The sequence below is a fragment of the Lampris incognitus genome, chromosome 15 (assembly GCF_029633865.1).
Source record: "Lampris incognitus isolate fLamInc1 chromosome 15, fLamInc1.hap2, whole genome shotgun sequence".
NCBI classification, from domain to species: Eukaryota; Metazoa; Chordata; class Actinopteri; order Lampriformes; family Lampridae; genus Lampris; species Lampris incognitus.
This window is the reverse complement of record NC_079225.1, coordinates 44,419,145-44,446,125: the sequence shown is the minus strand read 5'-3', so window position 1 is coordinate 44,446,125 and position 26,981 is coordinate 44,419,145. Positions and strand designations below refer to the sequence as shown.

General features: G+C 44.8%; 2 protein-coding genes across 3 annotated transcripts in view; one reads left to right on the top strand and one right to left on the bottom strand.

Moving 5' to 3' along the window:
• taf1b (TATA box binding protein (Tbp)-associated factor, RNA polymerase I, B) overlaps positions 1-2,879 on the bottom strand; it is a 42,462-nt gene extending 39,583 nt beyond the window's left edge. Inside the window, exon 1 of the mRNA XM_056294598.1 lies at positions 2,815-2,879. The gene's annotated coding sequence lies outside the window, so the exon portion shown is untranslated. The remainder of the gene's footprint in view (positions 1-2,814) is intronic.
• A 96-nt stretch (positions 2,880-2,975) lies between these two features.
• On the top strand, positions 2,976-26,981 carry adam17b (ADAM metallopeptidase domain 17b). 2 transcript variants are annotated; one of them, XM_056294594.1, is made up of 18 exons: positions 2,976-3,104; positions 3,981-4,113; positions 5,135-5,265; positions 5,361-5,449; positions 7,472-7,652; positions 8,507-8,637; positions 9,098-9,184; positions 11,239-11,349; positions 12,245-12,389; positions 15,362-15,453; positions 16,232-16,384; positions 18,420-18,619; positions 19,217-19,320; positions 19,708-19,842; positions 20,231-20,361; positions 21,061-21,228; positions 21,512-21,568; positions 21,659-26,981. In XM_056294594.1, exons 1-18 carry the CDS (start codon positions 3,014-3,016, stop codon positions 22,079-22,081), a joined length of 2,562 nt encoding a protein of 853 aa, XP_056150569.1. In that variant the 5' UTR covers positions 2,976-3,013; the 3' UTR covers positions 22,082-26,981. The 2 variants fall into 2 exon arrangements, with proteins under 2 accessions (XP_056150569.1, XP_056150570.1); XM_056294595.1 differs by lacking the exons at positions 2,976-3,104; positions 3,981-4,113 and adding an exon at positions 4,154-4,304.

Sequence of the window (26,981 nt, the reverse complement as noted above, 5' to 3'; positions counted from 1 at the left end):
ACTCGACTAAAGGGGCTGGTTAACGTTGTCGCTTGCGGAGTGGGAGACACGAGTTCGCGTCCCGGCTGTGGCGGTTCCCGGACTGCCCCCCGAATTCGCTACATTGGTGTCAGAAGAGGGATGGTGAGACCGTAAGGCCATCGAAAGCGTAGGCGCCCTGAGGCGTGAAGGAGCTGATATGCTTAAGCGCGGGGACGCGCTACCCGAAGGAGTGGGGTAGTGTAACGTGCATGGATAAGTAGATACATTGGCCCTTGTCTAACGGAGCGGACCCTTTAGTCGACTGATTAACGTTATCGCTTGCGGAGCGGGAGACACGGGTTCGCGTCCCAGCTGTGGCAGTTCCCGGACTGCCCCCCGAATTCACTACAGTACAAAAGTGTGTAGTCGGCATTTTGAACCGGGTGATTTCGCTGTGCCAGCTACAGGTGTGTTAAGGAGGCTCAAGAAAGGAGCTGTCTCCACACTCTTTGGGTGGAATGAGTACTCCAAACCCGCACCCAGGCGAGCTGTGTGGGAGCGCCGGGAGCTCCTGCTGTCGCCCCTCTGCCAGCTCTGGACTCCTCTGATAATGAGATGGATGTCAGCAGCTGCCTGCAAGGGCATGACTATTGCGTGGCTCCTAATCCTGCCGCTTTGGATGATGCCCTGGCCCAAAACGAGTCAATGAGGAAACAAATAGAAGAGCTCCAGAAACTACTAGAGACCGTCCAGCTACAGTCCACATTCAGCCTGAGGCGATTTGCAGGTTCCGATGAAGACATTCGGTTTTATACCAGGTATGTCTGATTTGTATCATTTCATTTAATCACCCCTACCAAATTAACTCACCTGGTCAGTCTCTCCACCCCCCACCATGCCTCTCTCACCCACACCCACACGCAGTAGATTGCAATAAGTACTGGGCTATACTTTAACAACTGTACAGAAGATACAATGTGAAACTACCATGTCATGTATTATGGCTTGTGTCCTAAGGTTTGCTACCTATGAGCATTTCATGTGCTTCTGGCGCTAGCATAGTTCTAATGATGCCATTACTCACCCTCGTAGTTGTCGATGTAGCTCAAAATATACATCTTAAACCCCTTTTCTTTTTTTGCTCGTCTGAGCTACCGAGGAAGCACTCACTGTACATCGCTGACTGTGATTTTAGGGAGGTCCTGCAAACGGCGAGGGTAAAACAAAGCCATGTCTTCTCTCAACAAACCAGGCCGGAAGTTCTTGTGCAAGTATTCACAGGTCGGAAGTCGAACGACGCTATCTTTTTTTTTTCTTTGTTCTTTTCTCCCCAATTGAACTTGGCCAATTACCCCACTCTTCACATCCGGCTTCCCACCCACAGACACGGCCAGGTAAAATCGGGATTCGAACCACCGACCTCCGTGTTGGTAGTGTAAACTACTAATAAGGACCCTTTAGCCGAGCGGTTAGCGATGTCGCCTTGTGGTGCAGTACACTCCGTATCGAATCCCGCACCGGGCAAGAAAATAACCGGTTACATTGGTGGCAGCGGTGGGATCCGGAAGTGTGCAGATCCCCGAAGTCTCTTCGGAGCGCGGGAATAACAAAGCGCGAGGGCGCGCTTCCGGGAGAGGGTGACGACTGTAAACTACTAATAAGACACGTTAGCCCCTAGCTAACGGGTTTGACCCTTTAGCCGAGCGGTTAGTGACGTCGCCTTGTGGTGCAGTACACCCCGTATCGAAGCCCGCACCGGGCAAGAAAATAACCGGTTACAGTAGGCTGCGGAATAGCCCGCCAGGCGCCGAACGATGCCATTTTATGCACCCAGGCGCTTACCAGCCGACCAAAGGGTCTGTTAGCCAAGCTGTTAGCCAACGAGCTAGCGAGTCTACACGGCCGTGGTCGCTACCCTACCTTGCAGATCTCCAGTCAAGTACACACGGGTATGTGAACGGCGCCGCTCGCCCGGCAAACACCGTGTACACGTGGCGTCAGTTAATTAGGTCTGTTGTTGGCTTAAAATGAAAGTGTGTCACCGCAGGCATGGAGATTTAGAAAGGCATCATGAAGTGATAACTGTCATCCGGAGCAGTATTGGAGCGAATTCGGGGGACAACGCAACCACAGGAACTGCCGCGGCCGGGAAGCGAACCCGTATCGCCCGCAGGAGGCATCGCTAACCGCTAGACTGAAGGGTCAGACCCGCCACCTAGTGGCCAGCGTGTCTACTTATCCATGCACGTTACAGTATGAACATCTGTTTATTTTGTACTTTTGACGTTGGGGTGACACCAGGGATGGTATTTATTGCCCCCCGCACCCGCCCCCGAGAGAGCCGCCCTTGGTTCAGACGGGAGTGATCTGGATGAGATCAAATCTGGATTAAAAATAGATGGGAGCGGAGGTCTCTTCTTCCAGTCCCTCATACACGCTTCGGTAAGGACACTTCGTCTTACATAAGACCAACGCAGCTCTGAAAGGGGCGTTTCCGGTGCTTTTGTGCGACAGCCGTCGGGCGCGCTCGTGTAGGTCCCGCGGAGGGATTCCTTCCTTCCTTTCCGGCACTTCCGCTTTTCGCCTCATCCGAATCCGGGCGGGAGCGCATCGGCACATCTGTACGTGCAGATGGCGCAGATGTGCCGGGTGTTGTGACGTCACTGGGCACGGGGGGAGGGGCGCGCGGGGGGGGGGAGATTTTGGACACAATTTAACGCCTTCCCCTCCGGTCGACTTCCGGGTGTTCCGGACGGGGAGCGTGTGTGTTTTCTACTCCGGCGTGTTTCAGCATAACAAAGACCTGGGCTGACGGGCGTTTCCTCGCCCGTTATCGGCGTACGGTTTTCTTACCTCTCGTCGCTACGTGGCCCGATGGCGGATTTCCCCGGAAAACCGAGTCTGACGACCCACTTTCTGTTGTCCTCTTTAAGTCCTCGCTGAGTCGGCGGGGCGCCCGACCTGCCCCGGCCACACGTCCAGAAAACAGACCGCCCGTCCATTGTTGCTGAGAGTGAAAAGGTGAAAGTGCGTTTACACCACCGAGGGGAACATGAGAGGACTCCAACTTCTCACATTCACCCTTGGTCTGGTCTTAACGGGTGGGGGCGCGCCGCCTGCGGACGGAGAGGATGGAGAATACGGTGAGTTTTCATAGACGAAGCCTGGCCGCTTTATTCCAGTAACGTGTGTGTGTGGTGTGTGAGAGAGAGAGAGAGAGAGAAAGGGGGGAGACAGAGCGAGAGAGAGAGAGAAAGGGGGAAGAGAGAGAGAGAGAGAAAGGGGAGAGAGAGAGAGAGAAAGGGGAGACAGAGAGAGAGAAAGGGGGAGAGAGCGAGACAGAGAGAGAGAAAGGGGGAGAGGGAGAGAGACAGAGAGAGAGAGCGAGAGAGAAAGGGAGAGAGAGAAAGGGGGAGAGAGAGAGCGAGAGAGGAGAGAAAGAGAGAGAGAGAAAGGAGAGAGAGAAAGGGGGGAGAGAGAGAGAGAGACAGAAAGGGGGGATAGAGAAAGAGAGAGAGAGAGAGAGAGAGAGAACCCACTCCACAGGGGCCAGAGCAAACCCTCGATCCTGTGTACATTAGTCTGGGTTGCATTACAGCCTACACCAGTGGTTCTCAATCAGGTCCTCAGGTCCCAACAGTACTGCTGGTTTTCTCTTCTAGCAAATGGTCATTAGATAGTAGACAGAATAGGGATGGGATGGGTACTGAACGGAATCAGGGAGGATTTGCACTGAAACAACAGGTGACTGTAATGAATTACCTGGTAGAATAGAAAACCAGCGTTATTGGTGGGACCTGAGGACCCTATTGAGAACCACTGGCCCACACAATACTAAGGGCGCGATTGTGTCAAACGGAAGCTTTTAATTTGAAAGTGAACAGTAATGATTGACCTCTTTTGGTGGTGGTGTTTTTATAATGAAATATTACATCTCAAATGAAGTTAATGAATCTTCATGGTAGATGAAGCCATGATGGACAGCTGGATTATAATACCCTCTTTGTTTTGTCCTGCAGCGGTGCTCAGCTCCATGCTGGCGGACTTTGAGGTGCTGCGCGTCTCCAGCCTGCAGGCTCACTCTGTCCGCCGGCGGGACATCCAGACTCAGACTCACGTGGAGAGACTCATCAGCTTCAGCGCCCTGCAAAGGTCTGAACCCTGGGACAACTCCCATTTACCCCATTTACCCCCTCAGCCCCAAGACACGACCCTGCCTCTGCAAGTCTGCTGCTTCTACCAAGGGCCTGTGTCCCGCTTTGCACATGTTTCACCCAACACATGTCGAGGTTCATTCACCCAAAAAAGCATTCAAAGCCCTTCATTTCTCTGCTTTCACCATGGTGGGATGCGTTAAATCTCCTCTCTAAACTTGTATACTTTTGTTACACATGAGGATACCCAAACTTCCATTGTAACAAACTCAAAGATGGTCGACAAGATGTCTCATTTATTTGCTGATATCTGTGGCAGCCATATTTAAAATACCCCTTTCCCACTGCATGGTGCCGGCTCTCGACTCAACTACTCGCTTTTTTTGGTTTTCCATTGGGCAAAAGTTAGGGACAGTACCTGGTACCAGGTACTTTTTTTTTGGTACCACCTCCGTCAAGGTTCCAAGTGAGCTGAGCCGATACTAAAAGGTGACATGAAAATACCGCTATAATGAATAAAAATATAAATATATGTATGCTTATTTAAATATAAATAAAACCTTAAGAAAAACTAGAAAACACACCCACAAATGACCAGCGGGGCTTCGCTGTGAGGGGATACTATCTGCAGTGGAAAAAGAAATCCAAAAAAGTAAAGCGAGTAGGGTCGAACAGAGTAGAGTCGAGTTGAGCCAGTACCATGCAGTGGAAAAGGGGCATTTGATTTAACTGCAATGTACGTTTGGGGTAAGCTTGTAGTCTGACCTCTTCACCTTTTGTAGGGGATAGATAGATAGATAGATAGATAGATAGATAGATAGATAGATAGATAGATAGATAGATAGATAGATAGATAGATAGATAATTAGATGGCTGGGTAGACAGACAGACAGACCAAGAGATAGGTAAAAAGATAGAGATAATTGGATGGATAGACAGACAGAGAGATAGATGATATAATTAGATAGCTTGATTGATTCCAGTCGTGAAAATTGAAGCCCGCACTATCTGACTTGCAGGCACTTCAGACTTTACCTGAGGACCAACACTGAGCTGTTCACAGAAGACTTCCAGGCAGTGTTCATGGAGGACGGGCAAGAGCGCCGCTATGAGGTCAACCGGCAGAACTACTTCACTGGACACGTCATCGGTAGGAAGCATGTCATCACGGAGACCAGGGAGATATTCTGCCGGACATCAGTCACTGTACCAGTAACCCTGACCTGTTCTATTTCTCAATTCAAGGTGAAGAAAACTCTCGTGTGCAGGCGCACATTGATGACAACGAGTTCTCCGCCCACATCCTGACAGATGAGGCAGAATATAACATAGAGGTGAGAGAGCGAGAGAGAGAGAGAGAGAGAGAGAGAGAGAGAGAGAGAGAGAGAGAGAATCTGGTTCCATTTACACAAGTTTTTTGTTATCAAAAATTTCAACAAAATAAATTCATTCAAAAACCCCAAACAAAAACACCAAAGAAAAAAATCTCAGATATTCAGAACCAAAGAAGTCTCTGATTGAACACAGCACATCCTGCACACTCCAAGTGTTCACAAAAACTTCTGTCTTTTTTGTCAGTCTTAAGAAATCAAACTCCACTATGAACCAAGCTGCCAGCAGCTCAGTCAGCATCAGAACCACGTCTTCTGACCCCTCGCCCCTCACAGGATTTTTCCTTGCTTTCCAAATCTCTAATTTGGCCAGTCCTGAAATAAAATTTCACTCGTGTGTACAATTTCTTTTTCTTTTCAGAGTAGTGTGGACCATAGATAAAAGACAAAAAGAAAATCTTTCTCCTAAGCCCTGAAACCATGTCTGTAGTAGGCTGAATAGTCTGACCAGTCTAGAACACTGAATGAACACTGGACCCCACATCTCTGGTTTCTGACAAAGTAACGTCATCAGCATAAGCTGACGCCATCAGCGAGGGGCGCTGAGACAACCCTGGTCTCATAAGTCCCGATATCCTGGATCCTAATCTATTAAGAAGAGGTTCAATAGCTAAGGAATATAGCTGCCTGGAGATAGGACATCCCTGTCTGAAGCCTCTCTGAAACTGTATGGGACAGCTCAGCCCACCACCCACTTTCACCAAACAGAATGCTTCCTTATACAATAAACCCAGCAGTGAGACAAAATCATCTCCAAAACCAAAACCTCTTGAAGTGGAAAACAGAAAACCGTGGTCAACCCTATCAAATGCTTTGTCCTGTTCTAATGATCTGGATTCCAACATCAAAATTGTAGTTTACAAATGTCAAATAAATCTCTCATGAGAAAAATTTTGTCTATAATGGATCTGTCTGGTACACAGTATGACTGGTCTCTGTGGATTAACAATTCCAGAAAGTTTTTAAGCCTACTGACAAGTACTTTTGAAAGAAGTTTGTGGTTTGCATAACAAAGCCACTGGTCTCCAGTTTTTAAAGCCAGATCTCCTTTTTTACATAAAAGTGAAAGAACTGCATGCTGACAGGATGCTGGTAACAGGCCTGTCTGCGAACTCCCACAGGTTGGCTCCCAAACACTTCCAGAAGAAAGCCACTTTATTTTGTCATTGTAGGTTAACAATGAAATTGTAGGTTGCAATGAAATTTGTTCTCTGCTCTTCAGACGATGGGCGCAGTCCCCCCGTGGAGTGAGGGGTGGGGGGCAGAAACACGAATACCGGTGTCCGGAGGAATTGGACATGTTTATTGCTCTTACAGTGTAACTCCACAGTCCTAAAACTGCTCACCAGCTCCCCGAAGCACTGCAGCTCCCGCTCCAACACCTCATCGGGAATGAATGGGGGAACGCCAGAGATGGTGACCCAGGTGGAGGGCACAGTGAATGGGGAAAGCTGCAGATAGACGCCGTTCAGAGAGACGCCGCTCGCCATTAACTCAGCCACAAAACGCTCCTATTTCAGGAAAACAATCACACCTTTGTTCATCTTGGAGGCATAGGACAGGTTGGCGTGTCCCACATGGTCTCCCACTACCAGGAGAACCGCCTCTTCCGGAACAGATGGATCGGGCTGAACCCACACTCCATGTTGGATAGAGAAGGAAAGCATCTCTTGAGGATGCAATCCCTCGAACATTGAAAAAAATTGCAACAAACACACACACTACAGCAAAAGTAGCCCACAACCAATACACAAACTCAGTCTGAAACCATCAATCCTAAAGACAAAAAAAAACAACCCTACAATAAAAATGGATAAATAAATCAAACTTACAAACAGCAGGTCACTCTCACCAAACACACTCACTTAGTACACCCCAACTCCCAGCCTGCAAAGAGAGAGAGAGAGAGCGAGAGAGAAAGGAAGAATAAGTAAATGCCTTGCTGTCATCCCTCCTTTCTCTCAGCCACTCTGGAGGTTCAGTGCGGTGCCCCCTGATGGCCGCCTACTGGTGTACCGCTCTCAGGACATCAGGAACATCAGCCGGCTGAGCCAGCCCAGCGTCTGCGGCTACGTGAACTCCAACTCCAACCACCTGCTGCCAGACAGCATGAGGACAGCCATCTTGGGGGAAATGGGGGAATCTGGTAAGTATGGGCCAAAGGTTAACCTTTATGTTTATATCTGCGTCTGTGTTTCATTCTAAAATAATGGTTTAAGGACTTTGGAGGTTAAGAACTAGTCTTCAAAAAACTTTTAATTACAAGATGATTGTTTGTTTAATGGCAAAGTTCGCCACTAATAATTTGCACGTCTAGTAAGTGCTGGTGGTCTCAATGCAGTTCATTCGACAGAGGAATCAACCACATCAGTAACGCCACTTGGTCTCCCTCCCCACACATCCGCAACCTCAGATTCATTTTCGACAGCAACCTGTCAGAAACCTCACCCACTCCCACTCCCGCTCCCGCGACCACATCACCCGTCCTCCAGAATCTCCACCGGCTCCCTGTCTCACAACAGATCCAATTCACTCCTCACTCACAAAGCCCTCCATAACCAGGCCCACTCCTACCTCACCGACCTGCTCCACTACCATACTCCCACGGGACCAAGCACCAAACCTAGGGCAACAGAACCTCCTTCTGCATAGCTGCCCCCTCCCTCTGGAACTCTCTCCCCAAACACTTGAGAGAATGCACCGATCTGTCGACTTACAAATCATTAATCAAATTTCAGCTTTTCCGAACTGCTTTTATTGTGTGATTAATGTTTTTGGTGTGTCATTTTTATGTTTATTTTAACTTATGTGAAGCGTCTTTGAGTACCTTGAAAAGGGCTCTATAAATAAAATGTATTATTTTTACAAACAACTAAGACTAGAGAAAGAAAAAAAACAAAGCCAGGAAGAGGGGTTCAGGTTTTTGTTTTTTTTTGTGGACAGTAAATGAAATGAATAAGTGAATAAGCAGGAGAACTGGCTTTATGTTGTGTCCCTCAGAGGCTCCAGTAAGAGACAGACGTCAGATTCACGACCACCAGAAGAACACGTGTCCTCTGCTGCTGGTGGCCGACCACCGATTCTTCAGACACATGGGTCGCGAGGAGGAGAGCACCACGCTCAACTACCTGGTCAGGACAACAACAAAAAAAAAACAAAAAAAAGATATACAACGAAATACACAATAAGATACACTGTAAGATACACAATGGCGGCATCGTAGTCTCAGGAAACCAGTGACAATGGAATCAGTTCAGAACATTGCCTCACTTTACTTTAATGCAGCCTTTAAGATCAGGGAATGACAACATTTAAGTTATATCACCATATTACCACAACCACAACCCCACAACGCGTAGTCTCATATCAGCAGATCCACATTATATCCAGGTTATATCAGATATGTTGGTCAGATGTCTGAATTAGAAAATCATTTTTGACGATGCAAACTGAAACTGAGTCTAATTGTAAAATGTAAAAAAAAACAGATGTGTCAGACCTTCTGTTCTCTTCCATTTTGAATAAACTGTTTTAGACTGTTGGGTCACCTCCACCCTCCACCCTCCACCAACCCCTGACTGTGTTTTACAGATCGAGCTGATCGATCGTGTGGACGACATCTACAGAAACACGTCCTGGGATGAAGAGTTCAAAGGTTATGGCGTCCAGATCCAACAGGTACTGAGCATGATGGGAAAGAAGGTTCGAACGAGTCTTCAAAGATGCACTTAAAACAGACAGAGAACTGACATTCATGATATAAACTAACATGGATCATCAAAAAAGCATAACATTCGACTATCATAACATTATTAAAGCCAGTCAGTAGATCACAGTCATCTTTTGTGAGATAGGGGCTGCTCTTCCCTTCCTCTCACTGAAAGAGATTTTAAAAGTCAGTTCTGTCCATAAAATGACAATACTGTCACTCATAATTCTTCTGTTGTTTCTCAAATCTGTGTTGCCTTTGGCTCAATGTCCAAAGCTGTTGCATGAAATGGAGGCCGGACTCAATCTCACATAAAGATATATGATAAAATAAATAAATAAATGATAAATAACTCAAGATTCATATCTCAGATTAATTACTCGGATGAAGACAAGTAACTCGGATCAATATGATCAGAATCTTGAAACTTTGTCCCCTGCCCTTCATAATACCAGCCAACTACTTCAACAGCAGTCGGACTGTGTCCAACTTCGGTTGCTCGCGCTCAGCCGTCCTCACCAAAACTGAAGAAGTAGCCTAGCTCAGAACGTAAACACGGCGCACATGTTTTATGTCCATTTCGTCTCACCATCCGGTTGGTTCAGCGGCAGCCAGTCAAGAATTGAGCTTTAAATTTCCGATTGTTGAGTTTTCTGCGTCGAGACACAATCTTTTATGAGAGAATCCCGATGCATGTAAGAGTCAATTTCCCCCCCACCCCTAGTATTTATGCACATCTTTAAAGTGCAACTAAACTCCGGACCACTCTTGTGAGTTTGCTATTATCATCTACTACGACTACTACTACTACTACTTTCGGCTGCTCCCGTTAGGGGTCGCCACAGTGGATCATCCATTTCCATCTCTTCCTGTCCTCTGCATCTTCCTCTGTCACACCAGCCACCTGCATGTCCTCCCTCACCACATCCATAAACCTCCTCTTTGGCCTTCCTCTTCTCCTCTTCCCTGGCAGCTCCATATTCAGCATCCTTCTCCCAGTATACCCAGCATCTCTCCTCCACACATGTTCAAACCATCTCCATCTTGTCTCTCTTGCTTTGTCTCCAAACCGTCCAACCTGAGCTGTCCCTCTAATATACTCCTTCCTAATCCTGTCCTTCTTCATCACTCCAAATGAAAATCTTATCATCTTCATCTCTGCCACCTCCAGCTCCACCTCCTGTCTTTTCATCAGTGCCACTGTCTCCAAACCATATAACATAGCTGGTCTCACCACCATCTTGTAAACCTTCCCTTTAACTCTTGCTGGTACCCTTCTGTCACACATCACTCCTGACACTCTTCTCCACCCACTCCACCCTGCCTGCAGTCTCTTCTTCACCTCTCTTCTGCGCCCCCCGTTATTTTTTACAGTTGACCCCAAGTATTTAAACTCATACGCCTTCGTCACCTCTACTCCTTGCATCCTCGCTACAGGGTCGGACCCTTTAGTCGACTGGTTAACGTAGTCGCCCTAGGTGCGGGAGACAAGGGTTCGCAGTTCCTGGCTGCCCCCCCCCCCCGAATTCACTACATTGGTGTCAGAAGTGGGATGGTGAGACCAGCACCCAGAGTTGTGAGGGATTTGATATGCTGAAGCGCAGTGACGCGCTTCCCGAAGGAGGAGGGTAGTGTAATGACCACGAATGACTAGACTCGCTAGTCCTTGGCTAACAGGTTGGACTTTTTAGTCGACTGGTTAACGTAGTCACCCATGGTGCGGGAGACCTGGGTTCGCGCCCTGGCTGCGGCGGTTCCCAGCTGCCCCCCCCCGAGTTTGCTACAATCTATTGGTAAAAAAAAAAAAAAAAAAAACATGTGTAAGTGTTCGGCTGATCATGGGAACAAGGGATGTCAGCATAGCAGGACTGACACAACCGTTTAATAAAATGAACGATGATTCATTTTGATTTAGTGACAATGAGCCAGCATTGACAAATCAAGGGGTGTGTCGAATACTACAGCCGTAGTACATAGTAGGGATGCTAAGCCTGATGCACTGTATGATTTCTTTCCCTCCTAGATCATCATTGAGAAGATACCCACCAGCGTGCCCCCCGGAGGAGCCCACTTCAACATGAGAGGAAGCCCCGTAGAGGGCAAGGATATCTGGGACGTCAAAAGGCTGCTTGAGGTAAGGAGAGAGAGAGAAAGACGAAAAGAGAGACAGAGAGAGAGAGAAAGGAAGACAGAGAGAGAGAGACAGAGAGAAAGAGACAGAGGTATTTATGAGCGAGACAGATGGACAGACAGACAGTTATGTGACATAGGATAAGGTGTAGTTAGCAGTGAGTGATGAACACGGCAAAGAATAAAATTCAGAACAAGAAAGACTGAACCACCCGCTGTCTCCTGTGACAAAGAGGTTCTGTCTGTCTCTGTCTACCTGTCTATCTGTTCTGAGATTCTATCTGTCTGTTTCTGTCTACCTGTCTGTCTGTATGTGTTTCTGTTCTGAGGTTCTGTCTGTCTCTGTCTGTCTGTCTACCTGTCTGGCTTTTCTGAGGTTCTGTCTGTCTGGCTACCTGTCTTGTCTGTTCCGAGGTTCTGTCTGTCTGTTCTGAGGTTCTGTCGGTCTGTCTACCTGTCTGTGTCTACCTGTCTGTCTGTATGTGTTTCTGTTCTGAGGTTCTGTCTGTCTCTGTCTGTCTGTCTACCTGTTCTGAGATTCTATCTGTCTGTTTCTGTCTACCTGTCTGTCTGTATGTGTTTCTGTTCTGAGGTTCTGTCTGTCTGTCTACCTGTCTGGCTTTTCTGAGGTTCTGTCTGTCTGGCTACCTGTCTTGTCTGTTCTGAGGTTCTGTCGGTCTGTCTACCTGTCTGTCTGTTCTGAGATTCTATCTGTCTGTGTCTGTCTACCTGTCTGTCTGTATGTGTTTCTGTTCTGAGGTTCTGTCTGTCTGTCTCTGTCTGTCTGTCTACCTGTCTGGCTTTTCTGCGGTTCTGTCTGTCTGTCTCTGGCTACCTGTCTGTCTGTTCTGAGGTTCTGCCTGTCTGTTCTGAGGTTCTGTGTGTCTGTGTTCCTGCAGCAGTTCAGTGTGGACATGGCAGAGAAGGCGTCGCAGGCGTGTCTGGTTCACCTCTTCACCTACCAGGACTTTGATGAAGGGACTCTGGGGCTGGCCTACGTCGCCCCCTCCAGGCATGGCATACCAGGAGGCCTCTGCTCCGAGAGTGAGTCAATAGCCGTGTTTCCAGATTGTCAAGCGAATTTTAAGTGGACTTAAGAAATGTCGCAAAAGAAGAAGAAGAAAAAAGAAAATGCGAATTAGGTGTGTTTCTGTCAACTGGTTCGGAGCGAATAAACTAGGCTACGCAAAGGCTAGTTTCGTCAGAAGCTGGCGGTATAGGCTATGTTACGCATGGCTGTAATAAACAGAGAGGAAGAAGTAGAGGTGTGAACCGGAAACAGGACCAGTCGCCATGGCCACATGGATGTACCATAATACATGCACACTTGGCCATCTACGAGAGGAAGTGGAGGGAGGGCTTCAGGAATCTGTTCCAGTCGGGAAAGTTGTAATTGTTCTTTCATGTCAGCAATTATTGGCCATGTTTCATGCTGTCCGGAGAGGAAGACAAAGAAATGCTTGTTATGGGAATGTTGGGGAAGACGCCGAAGGGCGGGAAAGCAGCTGATCGGCCATGTTTGCTAAATGTTCGCTACAAAGATGTTTCCGTATCTCATTTGGCGCACTAACTCTTTTTCGAAAAAGGCAAAAGCCACCTCAAAAGAGTTTAAAAACTTTTTGGATGAGAAGTTGAAGTTTTTTCCAATTTTGCCTTTTCCATACACTTTTTCCAGTGCTAATCTTCAAAATGTGCACCAAAATACGTTATGGATACACGGTGCAGCGCCGCATTATGTAATAACGCCGCATTATGTAATAATGAAATAAATTTTCACATCATTATGTAATAACGCCACGTTTTTTTCAAATCAAGGCATAAATGTTGGTGGTTTATTACATAATGCACCAAATTATTACATATTCTTCATAAAAAAGTGTAACATCCGCATTTTGTAATAACCGGTGCAATATATAACAACTTATTACAAAATGCGGATGTTACTTTTTTATGAAGAAAATGTAATAATTTGGTGCATTAGGTAATAAACCACCAACATTTATGTCTTGATTTGAAAAAAACGTTGCGTTATTACATAATGATGTGAAAATTTATTACATTATTACATAATGCGGCGTTATTACATAATGCGGCGCTACACACGGCTAGTGTGTCGTCCTGCCTGAATGCCGCATGACATACAACAACCAATCGAACCAGACCAGACAAACTGATGAGACTAGAGAGGCAGTGGATAAACAGCACGTTCCCTGACATCTTGACGGTTTCCCACTCCCACGAGAGGGTGTTGTTAACAAGTGAGCCAGTCAGCCGGTCCGGCTCCTGTGTTTCACAATGGAGAAATCTGACTTATTTACTTTGTTTTAATCAGTACCACTAAGTAACCCCTACTCATATTTACTAGTCACATGATATTTACTAGTTATATTTACAAGTCACATTATAATATTTACCAGTCACATGATGTTTACTAGTTATATTTACAAGTCAAATTATAATATTTACCAGTCACATGTTTACTAGTTATATTTACAAGTCACGTTATAATATTTACTAGTCACATGATGTTTACTAGTTATATTTACAGGTCACGTTATAATATTTACTAGTCACATGATATTTACTAGTCACATGATTTTACTAGTTATATTTACAAGTCACATAATATTTACTAGTCACATATTTACTAGTCACATGATGTCTACTAGTTATATTTACAAGTCAAGTTATAATATTTACTAGTCACATGTTTACTAGTTATATTTACAAGTCACGTTATAATATTTACTAGTCACATTATATTTACTAGTGACATGATTTTACTAGTTATATTTACAAGTCACATAATAATATTTACTAGTCACATATTTACTAGTCACATGATGTCTACTAGTTATATTTACAAGTCAAGTTATAATGTTTACTAGTCACATGTTTACTAGTTATATTTACAAGTCACGTTATAATATTTACTAGTCACATGTTTACTAGTTATATTTACAAGTCACGTTATAATATTTACCAGTCACATTATGATATTTACTAGTCACATAATTTTACTAGTTATATTTACAAGTCACATTATAATATTTACAAGTCACATAATAATATTTACTAGTCACATGATATTTACTAGTTATATTTACAAGTCACATTATAATATCTACTAGTCACATTGATATTTACTAGTCACGTTATATTTACTAGTCACATGATGTCTACTAGTTATATTTACAAGTCAAGTTATAATATTTACTAGTCACATGTTTACTAGTTATATTTACTAATCGCGTTATAATATTTACTAGTCACATGATGTTTACTAGTTATATTTACAAGTCACGTTATAATATTTACTAGTCACATTATGATATTTACTAGTCACATGATTTTACTAGTTATATTTACAAGTCACATTATAATATTTACCAGTCACATGATATTTACTAGTCACATGATGTTTACTAGTTATATTTACAAGTCAAATTATAATATTTACTAGTCACATTGATATTTACTAGTCACATTGATATTTACTAGTCACATGATGTCTACTAGTTATATTTACAAGTCACGTTATAATATTTACAAGTCACATAATAATATTTACTAGTCACATGATATTTACTAGTCACATGATGTTCAATAGTTATATTTACAAGTCACATTATAATATTTACTAGTCACATTGATATTTACTAGTCACATTATGATATTTACTAGCCACATGATGTTTACTAGTTATATTTACAAGTCACATGATGATATTTACTAGTAACATTATGATATTTCTACTCACATTATGATATTTACGAGTCATATTACGACATTTCTAGTCATGATATTTAGACAGATTAGGATACTTGTTGGTCATATTATGATACAGGGCATCAGAAATACTACACGTGGACTTGCTTTTAATATACGTCTCCAACTTGTGTTCTTCAACTTTGTTTCAAAGTGTTGCTGCCACATTTAGTTCGTATGATTAATTTAAGATGAATTCATTTTCATATTCTCTGTTATATTTGTCTTATTGCTGTGTTTCTGTCAAGAGTGTCCCCCGTCTTCAGCTGAACACAGAGCTATCTACCTCAACACTGGGCTAACCAGCACCAAGAATTATGGGAAAACCATCCTGACCAAGGTCAGCAGTTCGTCTGAAGCTTTAAATTAAATGTTTGGTTCTGATAATAAGTTTCATCTTATTTATAAAAAGGGGGGTTCTGGGTGTTATGGCTCTCATATATGCTGTCTCTTTTGCTGTCAACACTGTTGACCTTTGACCTCAGAAAATGAAACAACCCTAGTTGTTCAGATTGATCAAGTTAAATTATTGAATATAAATAAAGTCGAGGGCTATAGGACTCACATGGTTGAAGCCTGGAGAGTTTCTGGGTCAGGATGGCACTGGTACCATGGACCACAGGAAGCCCAGACGTCCTCCCCCTGAAAACGTTCTTCAGTCCTTCCTGTATGGTCATCCAAAAAATATGAACCTGTTAGTTAGGAGGGGAACAAATTCTATTCTTTTTTTAAAAATTGAAATTAAAGTGGGCAGTCCATTCATGTTATTATGTTCTTACTCATTAGGACAGCTGATTGGGGGGGGGCATTGGCAGTATTTATTGGGGATACATGCGAGTCTCTAGAGGAGAGGGATGTGACCATTCAGCCTTCTCTTAAACACTACAAGGACATGAATAAACCCACATCACACCAAACAAATCAACCAGCAGACAACTACCAAGCTAGCTGTCCCTTGTCTTTTGTTTGATGCTAGTAACTAGCCTCCCTAGGTCCGTGCCCCATCCAGTACCTCCAGGAGTGACAATTAAGAAAATGGGACAAATGAATCTACCCACAGTCCTCCATTGTTAAGAGTTAGGGTTATGAATTTGACCAGTCTGGCTTTCCATCCACAGGAGGCGGACCTCGTGACCACTCATGAGCTGGGTCATAACTTTGGGGCAGAGCACGACCCCGATAACATTGCCTACTGCGCCCCCCGGGAGGACCAGGGGGGCAAATATGTCATGTACCCCATCGCCGTGAGCGGAGACCATGTCAACAACAAGGTGCCGCACTTTTTCATATTTTAACATGTTAGCTTTGTTCTCACGATGATAGATATTTGTTATTTTCTTTTGATAGTTTTTTTTTTTTACTTATATCACATTAACACATGGCTTAGTCTCCTAGCGATCAGTGCATCAAAAGAATTTCCAGGAATGATGAAAGTTACTTGGAAAATAAGAATGGATTCTTATTTTGGAAGAAAGGAATATCAATTAGAATTTGAACTTGAAAACAGAATTTATTTTTTTCAGTCAGTTACTTCCAGGCAGAACCGATATTTTCATTCTTGTGTCGCGCCCCCCCAACGTCATGTTCCTAAACTGGTTTGAACAAAATGAAATACGGGGTTTATACCATTCGATTAAAATAGGAAACAAAATAGAAGTCATGGAAGAATAAAACATAAAATGCAAAACGTTAAGATGAATATCATAGGGCCCAGATGTATACAATATGCTTAAATCATTATTTCTGTGAAATTCAAATCATAGGACTGACGCTGAATAATGTTTATCATGTGGGCCCAGGGAAACCGTGTGGCGAACCATGGCCCTGGACCCGGGGCCTTCAGTAGGGCCACATGTGGCAATAATAAATTCAAACAGGTTTTTCCAGTTCCGCCACCGAGAGGATGACAGCCTAATTTTCCAGCTCCCCGACGGTTTCAAGAAATAACCCCATAACCGTTAGTTCTGTTAACCCTAGTGACGTTTTTGTCGAACAATGAAGAGAGGAGTTAATACTAGAAGTAGGACAACGATGAACGTGATGGAAAATGATCCCGAAGTTAGGCGAGGCAGCAGAAGTAGCTACCCAAACTCATATCCACATGGCGAAGACGGCCCCGAAGTTAGCCTGCGATGTATTCTCAACCAACTCCGGGAGTTCAGAAGAGCCAAAAAAATCAAACATAGCAATAAAAGTAACAGCCAGAGCCCTGTCACATGGAAGTTCAGCATATTAAGGGTTTCTTCGCCCCAACTGGCCTCACAACACACAAAGGTGATACCTGGAGCAGGGCCCCTTGTCAGGCCTGAAAAGCGAGCAGTCCCAGCAGTACAGCATGTTGGTGCGCAGGCTGCCCGTTAGCCACGGATAGCGACTGTAGCTGCTAGCTTGAAAAAGCCTCTGGTAGCTCTTGGTAGCTTGCAGCAATCCTGGCAAGGCGGGTGATGGTCAACCTTTTTTGGATTATTTCTAGTTTTTCCTGAAAAGGTAATCTAGAAAATGGAGTTTCTATTAATTCAGCCACAGGGTCTTCTTCTTCACTAACTCCCGCCATTTCACTGCTCTCTAAATCCTTCGTTGTCGTTCTGTCGTCTCTTTTCCCCCTTGCTCACTCACTCACTACCTCCGCTGGTCGCTTATCAAATTCGTGAATATCCGGAAGACGTCGGGATATTGTCCCGCCCACAACTCAACAAAATATGATTGGCTAAGACAACTGTCAAAATCAAATTCACGCCCACATTGACTTGAACTACACAGGCATTCTGCTACAGCTACCGAAGGTCCTGGCACGGGGGAGCCGCCGATTCACCCAGATACCATCGGAAGAAAAATTGTGATTGGTCCATTTCCCACCCCACTGTTTGCCAAGGCATATTAGTGCAAGTTTATAACGATGATCTATAAATTATTACTATTATTTCAGTGCATTTAAAATAATTAAAAAATATCTATTAGGAGTACAAAAATGCTTTCAATATTTTTTCTTGGGTATTCACTGAATACCTTGAAGGTCCAGGGGGTTCCCCTCTGCTTCATATTAACGCCTCAAATTAATGTTTCTGCTCTGGAATAATTAAAAATTATTACATATTAGTTTCTGTTTTTAGTTCAAAGTAAAATTTTATTCAATTCTCGTTTTCCAGTATAAGAGTGTGGTTGTACTGGTCAGCTTCCAGTAACCAACAGCAGTAGACTGGTTGTACTGGTCAGCTTCCAGTAGAGTGACAGGGTGGTGTGGTGAGTGAAAGCTTCCTGGGGATCTGATGTTTGGCGAGAACATTGAGGAGGTGTTTGTCTTTCTAGCTCTTCTCCAACTGCAGTAAGAGTGCCATCGTGAAGCGTCTGAGGAGCAAGGCAGCCTCCTGCTTTAAAGAGAGGAACAGTAACGTCTGTGGGAACTCCCGGGTGGAGCAGGGGGAGGAGTGCGACCCCGGCCTCCTGCACATCAACACCGACCACTGTTGCACCTCCGAATGCAAGCTGAGGCCAACCGCACAGTGCAGGTCAGCAGGAGTACCTGGACTCCCTCATTAAAGCAGGATGACTGTGGATTAGGCATCTTCAGTCATGAATACTCGTGTATGTGGGAAACTTCACATTTTCTTGCATTGACTGAGTGTAATACATCTCTCAGAAACACAAAGCACAAATCAAGAGGAGGAGATTCAAGCAGTTGCAGGTGGGGCTTAAATGGAGGGGCAGCACCAGAAATCGGTGGTATACACAGTTAAATGGCTCCACTAGCAGGTGGCAGTTGTGATGAATGTGCCCTGTCCATGTTAGGGATAGAGATTCGTAGATGGTAACCCCGATCATGTCTGACATTTGTGGAAACTAAATGAACTTCGATTCAGCAGTCTTCAGCTTTGAGTCACATGACTTCTCGGCTTAGACTCACATCACATGGGAAAACTGTGACTTGACTAAAATCCTAAATAGCAGTAGCAGCACTTACATGCAGCATTGTCTATGAGCATTTCCAGTTCTTCTTATTCTTGTCAAGGTTTCACCCTCAGCCTTTATAAAAGTGCATGTGAACATTGATAACAATTCTTGTGCCGCCACAAAAACAGCATCCTTATGACTTCTATCCTGTCCAGCGACAGGAACAGTGCGTGCTGTAAAGGCTGCAAGTTCGAGGCCAAGGGCGAGGTCTGCCAGGAGCCCATTGATGCCACTTGCAAGGGAAAGTCCTACTGCACAGGTGAGCCTGAACCACATCTGCGTGCGTCTTGTAAGCAAGAGGCTAGCTCGCAGTGCCAAACGGGTGTTGCAAGAATTACCGGGCGTGGCTTATACTGTTGCAGCAGGATTACCAAACCTGTTTGGAGCTCAGCATTCTTCTTTTCTTTAAAGATCATTATTTGGTATTTTATACCTTTATCAGACAGTGGCAGTGAAGATGCAGACTCGAACTGGCGACGTTGCGACCATGTGGTATGCGCTGTAACCATTTGGCAAAGGAGGCGCCCCAGAGCTCAGCATTCTTATGCTTACAGTCAAAAATATTCTTTTTCTTTTTAGGAGCACCACTGTCCATTTTATAACAGTAGGTCATTGGAAGCTTTGTGATTGGTGCTTTTGACTACAGGAAACAGCAGCGAGTGCCCACCCCCAGAAAATGCTCCAGATGAGACTGTTTGTCTGGACAGCGGAGAGTGTTTGAATGGAGTCTGTATTCCTTTCTGCGAGGCGGTGTTAAACCTGCAGTCCTGCGCCTGCAACGGTATACCTTTCTCCTCTGCTTTCAACAAACACACCTGGGACATTTTAATAGAGCTTAACTTGAGCTGCTTGGAGAAGCAGATGGAGTTAGTCCACGCCAGCACGCTCATATTTTGATTGGTGTAAAATTATAAAGTACATAAAGTGGTTATTTATGAAACTTAGTCATCCAAGGACCACCTGCTGGTAATGCCAAGTCACTGCAGGCCTGAGGGAAGGGTGATGCACAAACCTTTCCAGTCGAGTGTACGTACTGAAATTTCAATCATTAAAATTCTGAATTGGACCAAAAGCAGTAAACGTATCATTTAACCCTTTGTCTTTTGGCCTGCATGCTGTATGACTATAGACGTTAATTTTATTGTCTGTTTTTTTTTTTCTTTCTCTAGAAACCAACTCATCCTGTCAAGTGTGCTGTCGGAGTGCCCAGGGTGTGTGCGCCCCCTACCAGGATGACACAGGGAACTTCCTGTTTCTCCGCAAGGGCAAGCCGTGCACCGTGGGCTTCTGTGATGGAGCTGTAAGGCATTTCTGTTTACTTCCTTTGTCATGTTTTCAGAAAGACGGGTAAAGTTTCACTCTGCACTTTGTACAGCTTCCATACGGTAAATAACTCCAAAAAAATTGTCACGGGCATCCAGGTCGCGTGGCGGTCTACTCCATACCTACCATGCCTACCAACACGGAGATCGCCAGGGTGAATCCCCGTGTTACCTCCGGCTTGGTCGGGCGTCCCTACAGACACAATTGGCCGTGTCTGCGGGTGGGAAGCCGGATGTGGGTATTTGTCCTGGTCGCTGCACTAGCGCCTCCTCTGGTCGGTCGAGGCGCCTGTTCGGGGGGAGGGGGAACTGGGGGAAATAGCGTGATCCTCCAACACGCTGTGGCCTCCTAGCGAAACTCTTCACTATCAGGTGAAAAGAAGTGGCTGGCGACTCCACATGTATGGGAGGAGACATGTGGTAGTCTGCAGTCTCTCCGGATCGGCAGAGGGGGTGGAGCAGCGACCGGGATGGCTCGGAAGAGTGGGGTAGGTAGCCAAGTACAGTTAGGGAGAAAAAAAGGGGGGGGGGGAATCAAAAAAATAAAAATTGTCACTTTTAAACATAAGTCCTGTTTTGTGTGTGATCCTTCACATCCAACACCATATTGTTGTTGGTCCTCTCACAGCTGTAAACCGGCAGAAATCTGAGCCGTCGTTTCCGTTCTGCTTTTCCAGGGGAAGTGTATGAAGCAGGTCCAGGACGTGATTGAACGGCTGTGGGATTTCATTGACAAGCTGGACATCAACACGTTTGGGAAGTTTCTGTCTGACAACATTGTGGGTTCTGTCGTCGTCTTCTCTCTCGTTTTCTGGGTCCCTCTCAGCATCCTAGTTCACTGTGTGGTACGTGGCTTCATCTCAGAGCATCTTTATGCATCACGTACTGGAATCTTCCAGGAATCTGAACTCCACAGGACAGATCCATGTGGTACAGGGTCAGCAGGATCTCACCCACAAAGCAAATGGAAAATGCTATAATAGATGATACAGTAGATTGTACAAAAGAACTACATATAGACAGTAGACATGATCTTATTACTTGATCTGAATCAGGAGTCCTAATAAAGTCTGGCAACAAAATTATGTATTTCTGTTTTTTCAATGTTTGATCTGTTTTGACCCTCAGGACAAGAAGCTGGACCAGCAGTATGAACAAACCACCAAGTCTCTTTTCTTTCCCAGTGTAAGTATGGCTTATTGTTGATGTTGCTTTAAATGTCATAAGCTGTATTTTTGTGCATAGCAGATTCTGACGCTGCTGATGTTTCCCCAGAATGCCGAGCTACTGAGCAGCCTGGAGCTGGCGTCAGTTCGGATCTTCAAACCTCCCGGTCTCACATCGGCCCTGCGCTTTCAACCCTCCGGTCCCCAACAGACCAGCACACCACCAGTCACCGGCCTTGCCTCCATCACAGGCCCTGCCCCCAGTCCAGCTCTGGTCCAGTCACCTCTCTCCCAGTCTGCTCCCCTGCCCCCGCTGGACAGCCCTCGCATGGCCACCATCCAGGAGGACCCCAGCATCGACTCCCACCTGGATGGAGAGGACCTGGAGGAGGCCTTCGCCAGGGCGGGGGGCTCTGCACTGCGCTCATTTGAGGACCTGACAGAACACGCCCTGGGTGGACGCAGCAACAAGGCCCTGTCCTTCAGAATGCAGAGACAAAGGCATGTCAACAGCAAGGAGACAGAGTGCTGAAACACTCTGAGGATCGAACCTCAGATAAAAGTTCTAATGTGTTTGTTACACTTCACCTCTCCCCCTCTTCCACATGGAGATCAGAGGTCGGTGTCTGGCTCATGGACACTTCAGCAGAGATGAGGAATCAAACCGGTTACAGGACAATTTCTTTGACAATCCTGCTGCCAGCGGCGTTGGCCTTTTCACCACACACTGAGTTACATTGTTACTAAGAGTTTTGGTCTTTGTGTTCTGGAGCCAGTTGCGTTAAGACAGAACGAGTCTGAATTAAATTGGATTTTTTTTTATCAGACTTGCAATAGACGCTAAATTGTAGCTGTTACATAAGGCTCACCTGGGAGCAACTAAAGTTATACCGACTTGACAGAGGACAGAAAAGCCGGATGAAATGACGGCTACACTTAGCGGTGTAAGGGCAATACCGTTTTCAAATTCAGAGAACCCCCATCTGCTGGAAGAACATGTGCTGAAAAACACATCGTTGAATAGTTTTATATACTTACTTCTTGATTGTTTATATCTCTAATAATAATAATAATAATAATAATAATAATAATAATTGTATTTATAGAGCACTTTTCTAAAACAGTGTTACAAAGTGCTTCACAAAAACCCCCAAATAAACGCAGACAAGGCAAAAATAAGAGTAATATCAAATAAGAGTAAAAATAAAAACAGTATAAATAAAAATGAATATTAAACATTTGTAAAAGCTTTCATAAAAATAAAAGTTTTGAGACAAGACTTAAAAGAAGCAAGAGACTTGGTTTGTCTTAGTTCAACAGGAAGAGGGGTCCATAGTGTGGGGGCTCTAACAGCAAAAACCCGACCTGGGAATAACTAGCAGGGCTCCATCTGCAGACCTTAATGGTCGAGGCGGGGACATACCAAGTCAATAAATCACAAATGTATGAAGGAGCAAGACTGTTTAAAGCCTTAAAAGTGAGCAGTAAAATTTTAAAATCAATTCGAAATGTAACGGAGCCGGTGTAGGGAGGCAAGTACAGGAGTGATATGATCATGCCTCCTTGTCCCGGTAATCAATCAATCAAGTTGCATTTTATATAGCGCTTTTCTAGCTGCAACAGCCACTCAAAGCGCTTTACATTTCTGGTCAAATGAGCCGAGTAGTGGCATTTTGTACCAACTGCAGACGGTGGAGGGAACCCTTGCTGGTACCAGAATAAAGTGCATTACAGTAGTCGAGCTGAGAATAGATAAAAGCGTGTACAACTTTTTGCAAATCGGCAATTGATAAAAATGACCTAATTTTGGAGATTAGCTTGAGGTAGAAAAAGCATGACTGAACAACATGTTTAGTTTGATTATCAAAACTGAGGTTAGCATCAAATATTACCCCAAGATTCCTAGCAGCCTGCTTAAGACTGCCCGACAGACCACCAAGATTAGTAGCAAACGGGCTGATGGAATTTTCAGGACCAAACAGAATGACCTCAGACTTACCATCATTAAATTTAAGAAAATTTTTGGACATCCAGGCTTTAACGTCAGTGAGGCAAGTTGTGAGATTAAAAAGGGTGCTAGGATCTGTGGGTTTTAGTGGCATGTATGATTAAGCGTCATCAGCATAAAAATGGTAGAGCCTATCGTGATTTTGAATGACCTGGCCAAGGGGCAGCATGTATATAGAAAAAGGAAGGGGGGCAAGAACTGAGCCTTGAGGGACACCACAACTCAACTGAGCCACCGAGGAGATAGTGTTACCCAGAACAACGGAAAAAGTTCAAGTTCTAAATGCCACTCTCTTAAACCTTTTACCAAAAACCAAAGATTTGCCATCTTCTGTATAAAATTTAGCCAAAATGTCCTGCCCTTGACAGTTAAGCCCACTTGTTTCCAGAACAACAAAGGTCTGAGCTGAAGTTCAACCGGGGGGGCAACACTTTACTTTTCTGCCTCAAAGTCATTCTTAATATTAATGCAAGAGATGGTCTTAATTAGACTGGTCTAACCTAAGAATTCAGAACCATTCTGAGGCTGAGACGAGTCTTAGCAGCTGGTCCGACCATCCGACAGTCAAACTGGACATGTCGGCGTGTCTGACAGCCGGATCTGAAGATCACCCTCTGGAAAAACAGAGGGAATATTAATTAATGAATTAACAAAGCACCGTGTCCTCCGGTCGAAGAATGATCTCTACCGATCTCACCGTCATCTTTTCTGAGCAGATGATCAGAAAACAGGTATTTTTGCTCTTTTTTTGTTGAAGATGTCCGAGCACTGCAAGATGGATCCCAGCTGGAGTCTTTAACTCCATGTGGCTTCAGCTGTCAAAGACCTTTTAAATATCGTTTAACGAGAACGAGAACTGATCAGGGTTCAGGTCAGAACAGTGCTGTTCTTACAGCTTAGGACAAAGATTATCCTTGAAAGAAAAATATCCCTTCCAAAAACAAAATCAAACCAAAACGTTTCTGGTGGATGAGACATGACAGACCTTTACAGAACGGGTCTGTTTGTATAAGAGCTACGGAGTAACTTCCGGTCACGTTTCCCAAAGACTCTTATAGAAATTATTTTGTATTGTAAATATCTCCTTGCTCACTGTTAATGCTGTCTGATATGGAAAGTAGCATTATCACGATAATCAGGGAATTTTACACTGTCGATATATATCAAGATAATCTGCTTCCATATGTAAAACTGCCATGTTTAAGAATCCAGCCGAGGTTCATCATGTTGAACTGTTGGATAAATGGACTGCATTTATATAACAATGTTCTAGTCTACCCACCACTCAGTGCTTTACACTGTATGTCTCACCTTCACCCAGTCACACACATTCACCCATTCACACACATTCACCTAGTCACACACGTTTACCCAATTCACACACACATTCACACACACATTCACCCATTCACACACTGATGGAGGAGGCTGCCATGCAAGGCACCAACCTGCTCATCAGGAGACATTAGGGGTTCTGTGTCTTGCTCAGGGACACTTCAGCATGTTCTCTTGAGTAGCCAGGCATCAAACCAGCGACCTTCCGATTACTAGATAACCTGCTCTACCTCCTGAGCCATGCCGCCAATGTATAATATTAAACCAAAACTAGTTTTCAAATAAGACTCCCTCAGATATTTCACACCTCATTTTGTGATAAATTTTAAATAACAGATTGTCATAATCATTCATTTAGATGACAAAATTGTCTATTACATGATCACAATATCCAGATTTCATCCTGGTCCAGCAACATTGAAGGTGATAAATAATAATATTGAGTTATTGCCCAGCTCTACATCTACAGGTTTCATACAAACACATCACACATCACCGAGCTTATGAAGCTTCTAAGAGACATGACAATCACCTTCTATTGTCACGGCCATTTGTATTCGACACAACGGGGAAAAACAGACTTTCAGACACTTAACACAAAATCTAACTTGTATCTCTTGTCTAAATATCTTTCTCTTGGGTGGTGTCCGGGTGGCGTGGTGGTCTATTCTGTTGCCTACCAACACGGGGATCGCTGGTTCGAGCCCCGTGTTACCCCCGGCTTAGTTGGGGCGTCCCTACAGACACAATTGGCTAGGTCTGCGGGTGGGAAGCCGGACGTGGGTATGTGCCCTGGTCGCTGCACTAGTGCCTCCTCTGGTCGGTCGGGGCGCCTATTCGGGGGGGAGGGGGAACTGGGGGGAACAGTGTGATCCTCCCACGCGCTACATCCCCCTGGTGAAACTCCTCACTGTCAGGTGAAAAGAAGCGGCTGGTGACTCCACATGTATGGGAGGAGGCATGTGGTAGTCTGCAGCCCTCCCCGGATCGGCAGAGGGGGTGGAGCAGAGACCGGGATGGCTCGGAAAAGTGGGGTACTTGGCCAAGTACAATTGGGGAGAAAAGGGGGGGGGGATCTTTCTCTCTCTGTCTCTGATGTACACCGATGCCTCGACTGACCAACGAAGGGAAACTGGCGAGCAGGTTACCGTATCTCCCTGGGAGACGGAACTCGTGTTCTGATTGGTCAGACGTTGTGTCAGTCATCCTCAGGTTAAGAACGCACATGCTGATGATAAGACGAGGTGAAGCGTTGCTTCATGAGTGATGATAAAAACACGTTATAGTTCCTAGTTCTCTATTCTACTGTGGTATACTAGTCGGTGAAACAGGAAGTTCTGCTTTGCTGAAGTTACTGTTGTTAATCTGATGGTGCGGTTAACCTGCAAACCGTGTAAGACTTCAGTGAGAGTAGTTGTTGAGATGATGCTTTGACGTTATACACGTGCTGAGTTTTGTTTTTCTTCACCTGTCATTTCAGAGAACCTTCCCGTCTTTGCTGTTTTAAACAAAATGACTGTCAGCGTTCAGTCCTGACCTGACAGACGAGCAACGGCTCCGCCGTGACATTCACTTAAACTGCTACAAGTATTGCATATTGTGTAATGTATTATGTATTGTGATGTTTGCTGATGACTGTCAACTCCCACGTGTTGCAATGCACCTTAGTCTGTTTGCAGTAAGTGTGTTGGATGTTTTATATCACTTGTGTTTTGTTGTGTAGTCAACATTAATTCCTTCACAGTCCCCTTGGGCTGGATGTGTATTTTGGCCGGCTGTGTACTTGCCAAATGTACCTCTTCAGGGAAAGACATTTCTGCCACATGACCACCCACAGTGAGACAGACCTGTGTGTGAGGTCTGTGAGTCTGTTTTGTCGGTTTCAGTCGCGCTACCTGTTGTGTGTTTCAGTGTTTTATAGATGCATTGTGAAGCACTTTGAGATCACGTGTTGAAATAAGATGGTCTACAAATACTACTTGACTGATTTACTATGGCTGTATGACAATCAGGCGTTGACCGGAAAGACAGTTGTGCCATCTGATGTAATGTCAGTGTTATTCCATTATGTTATTAAATGGTTCTCTGT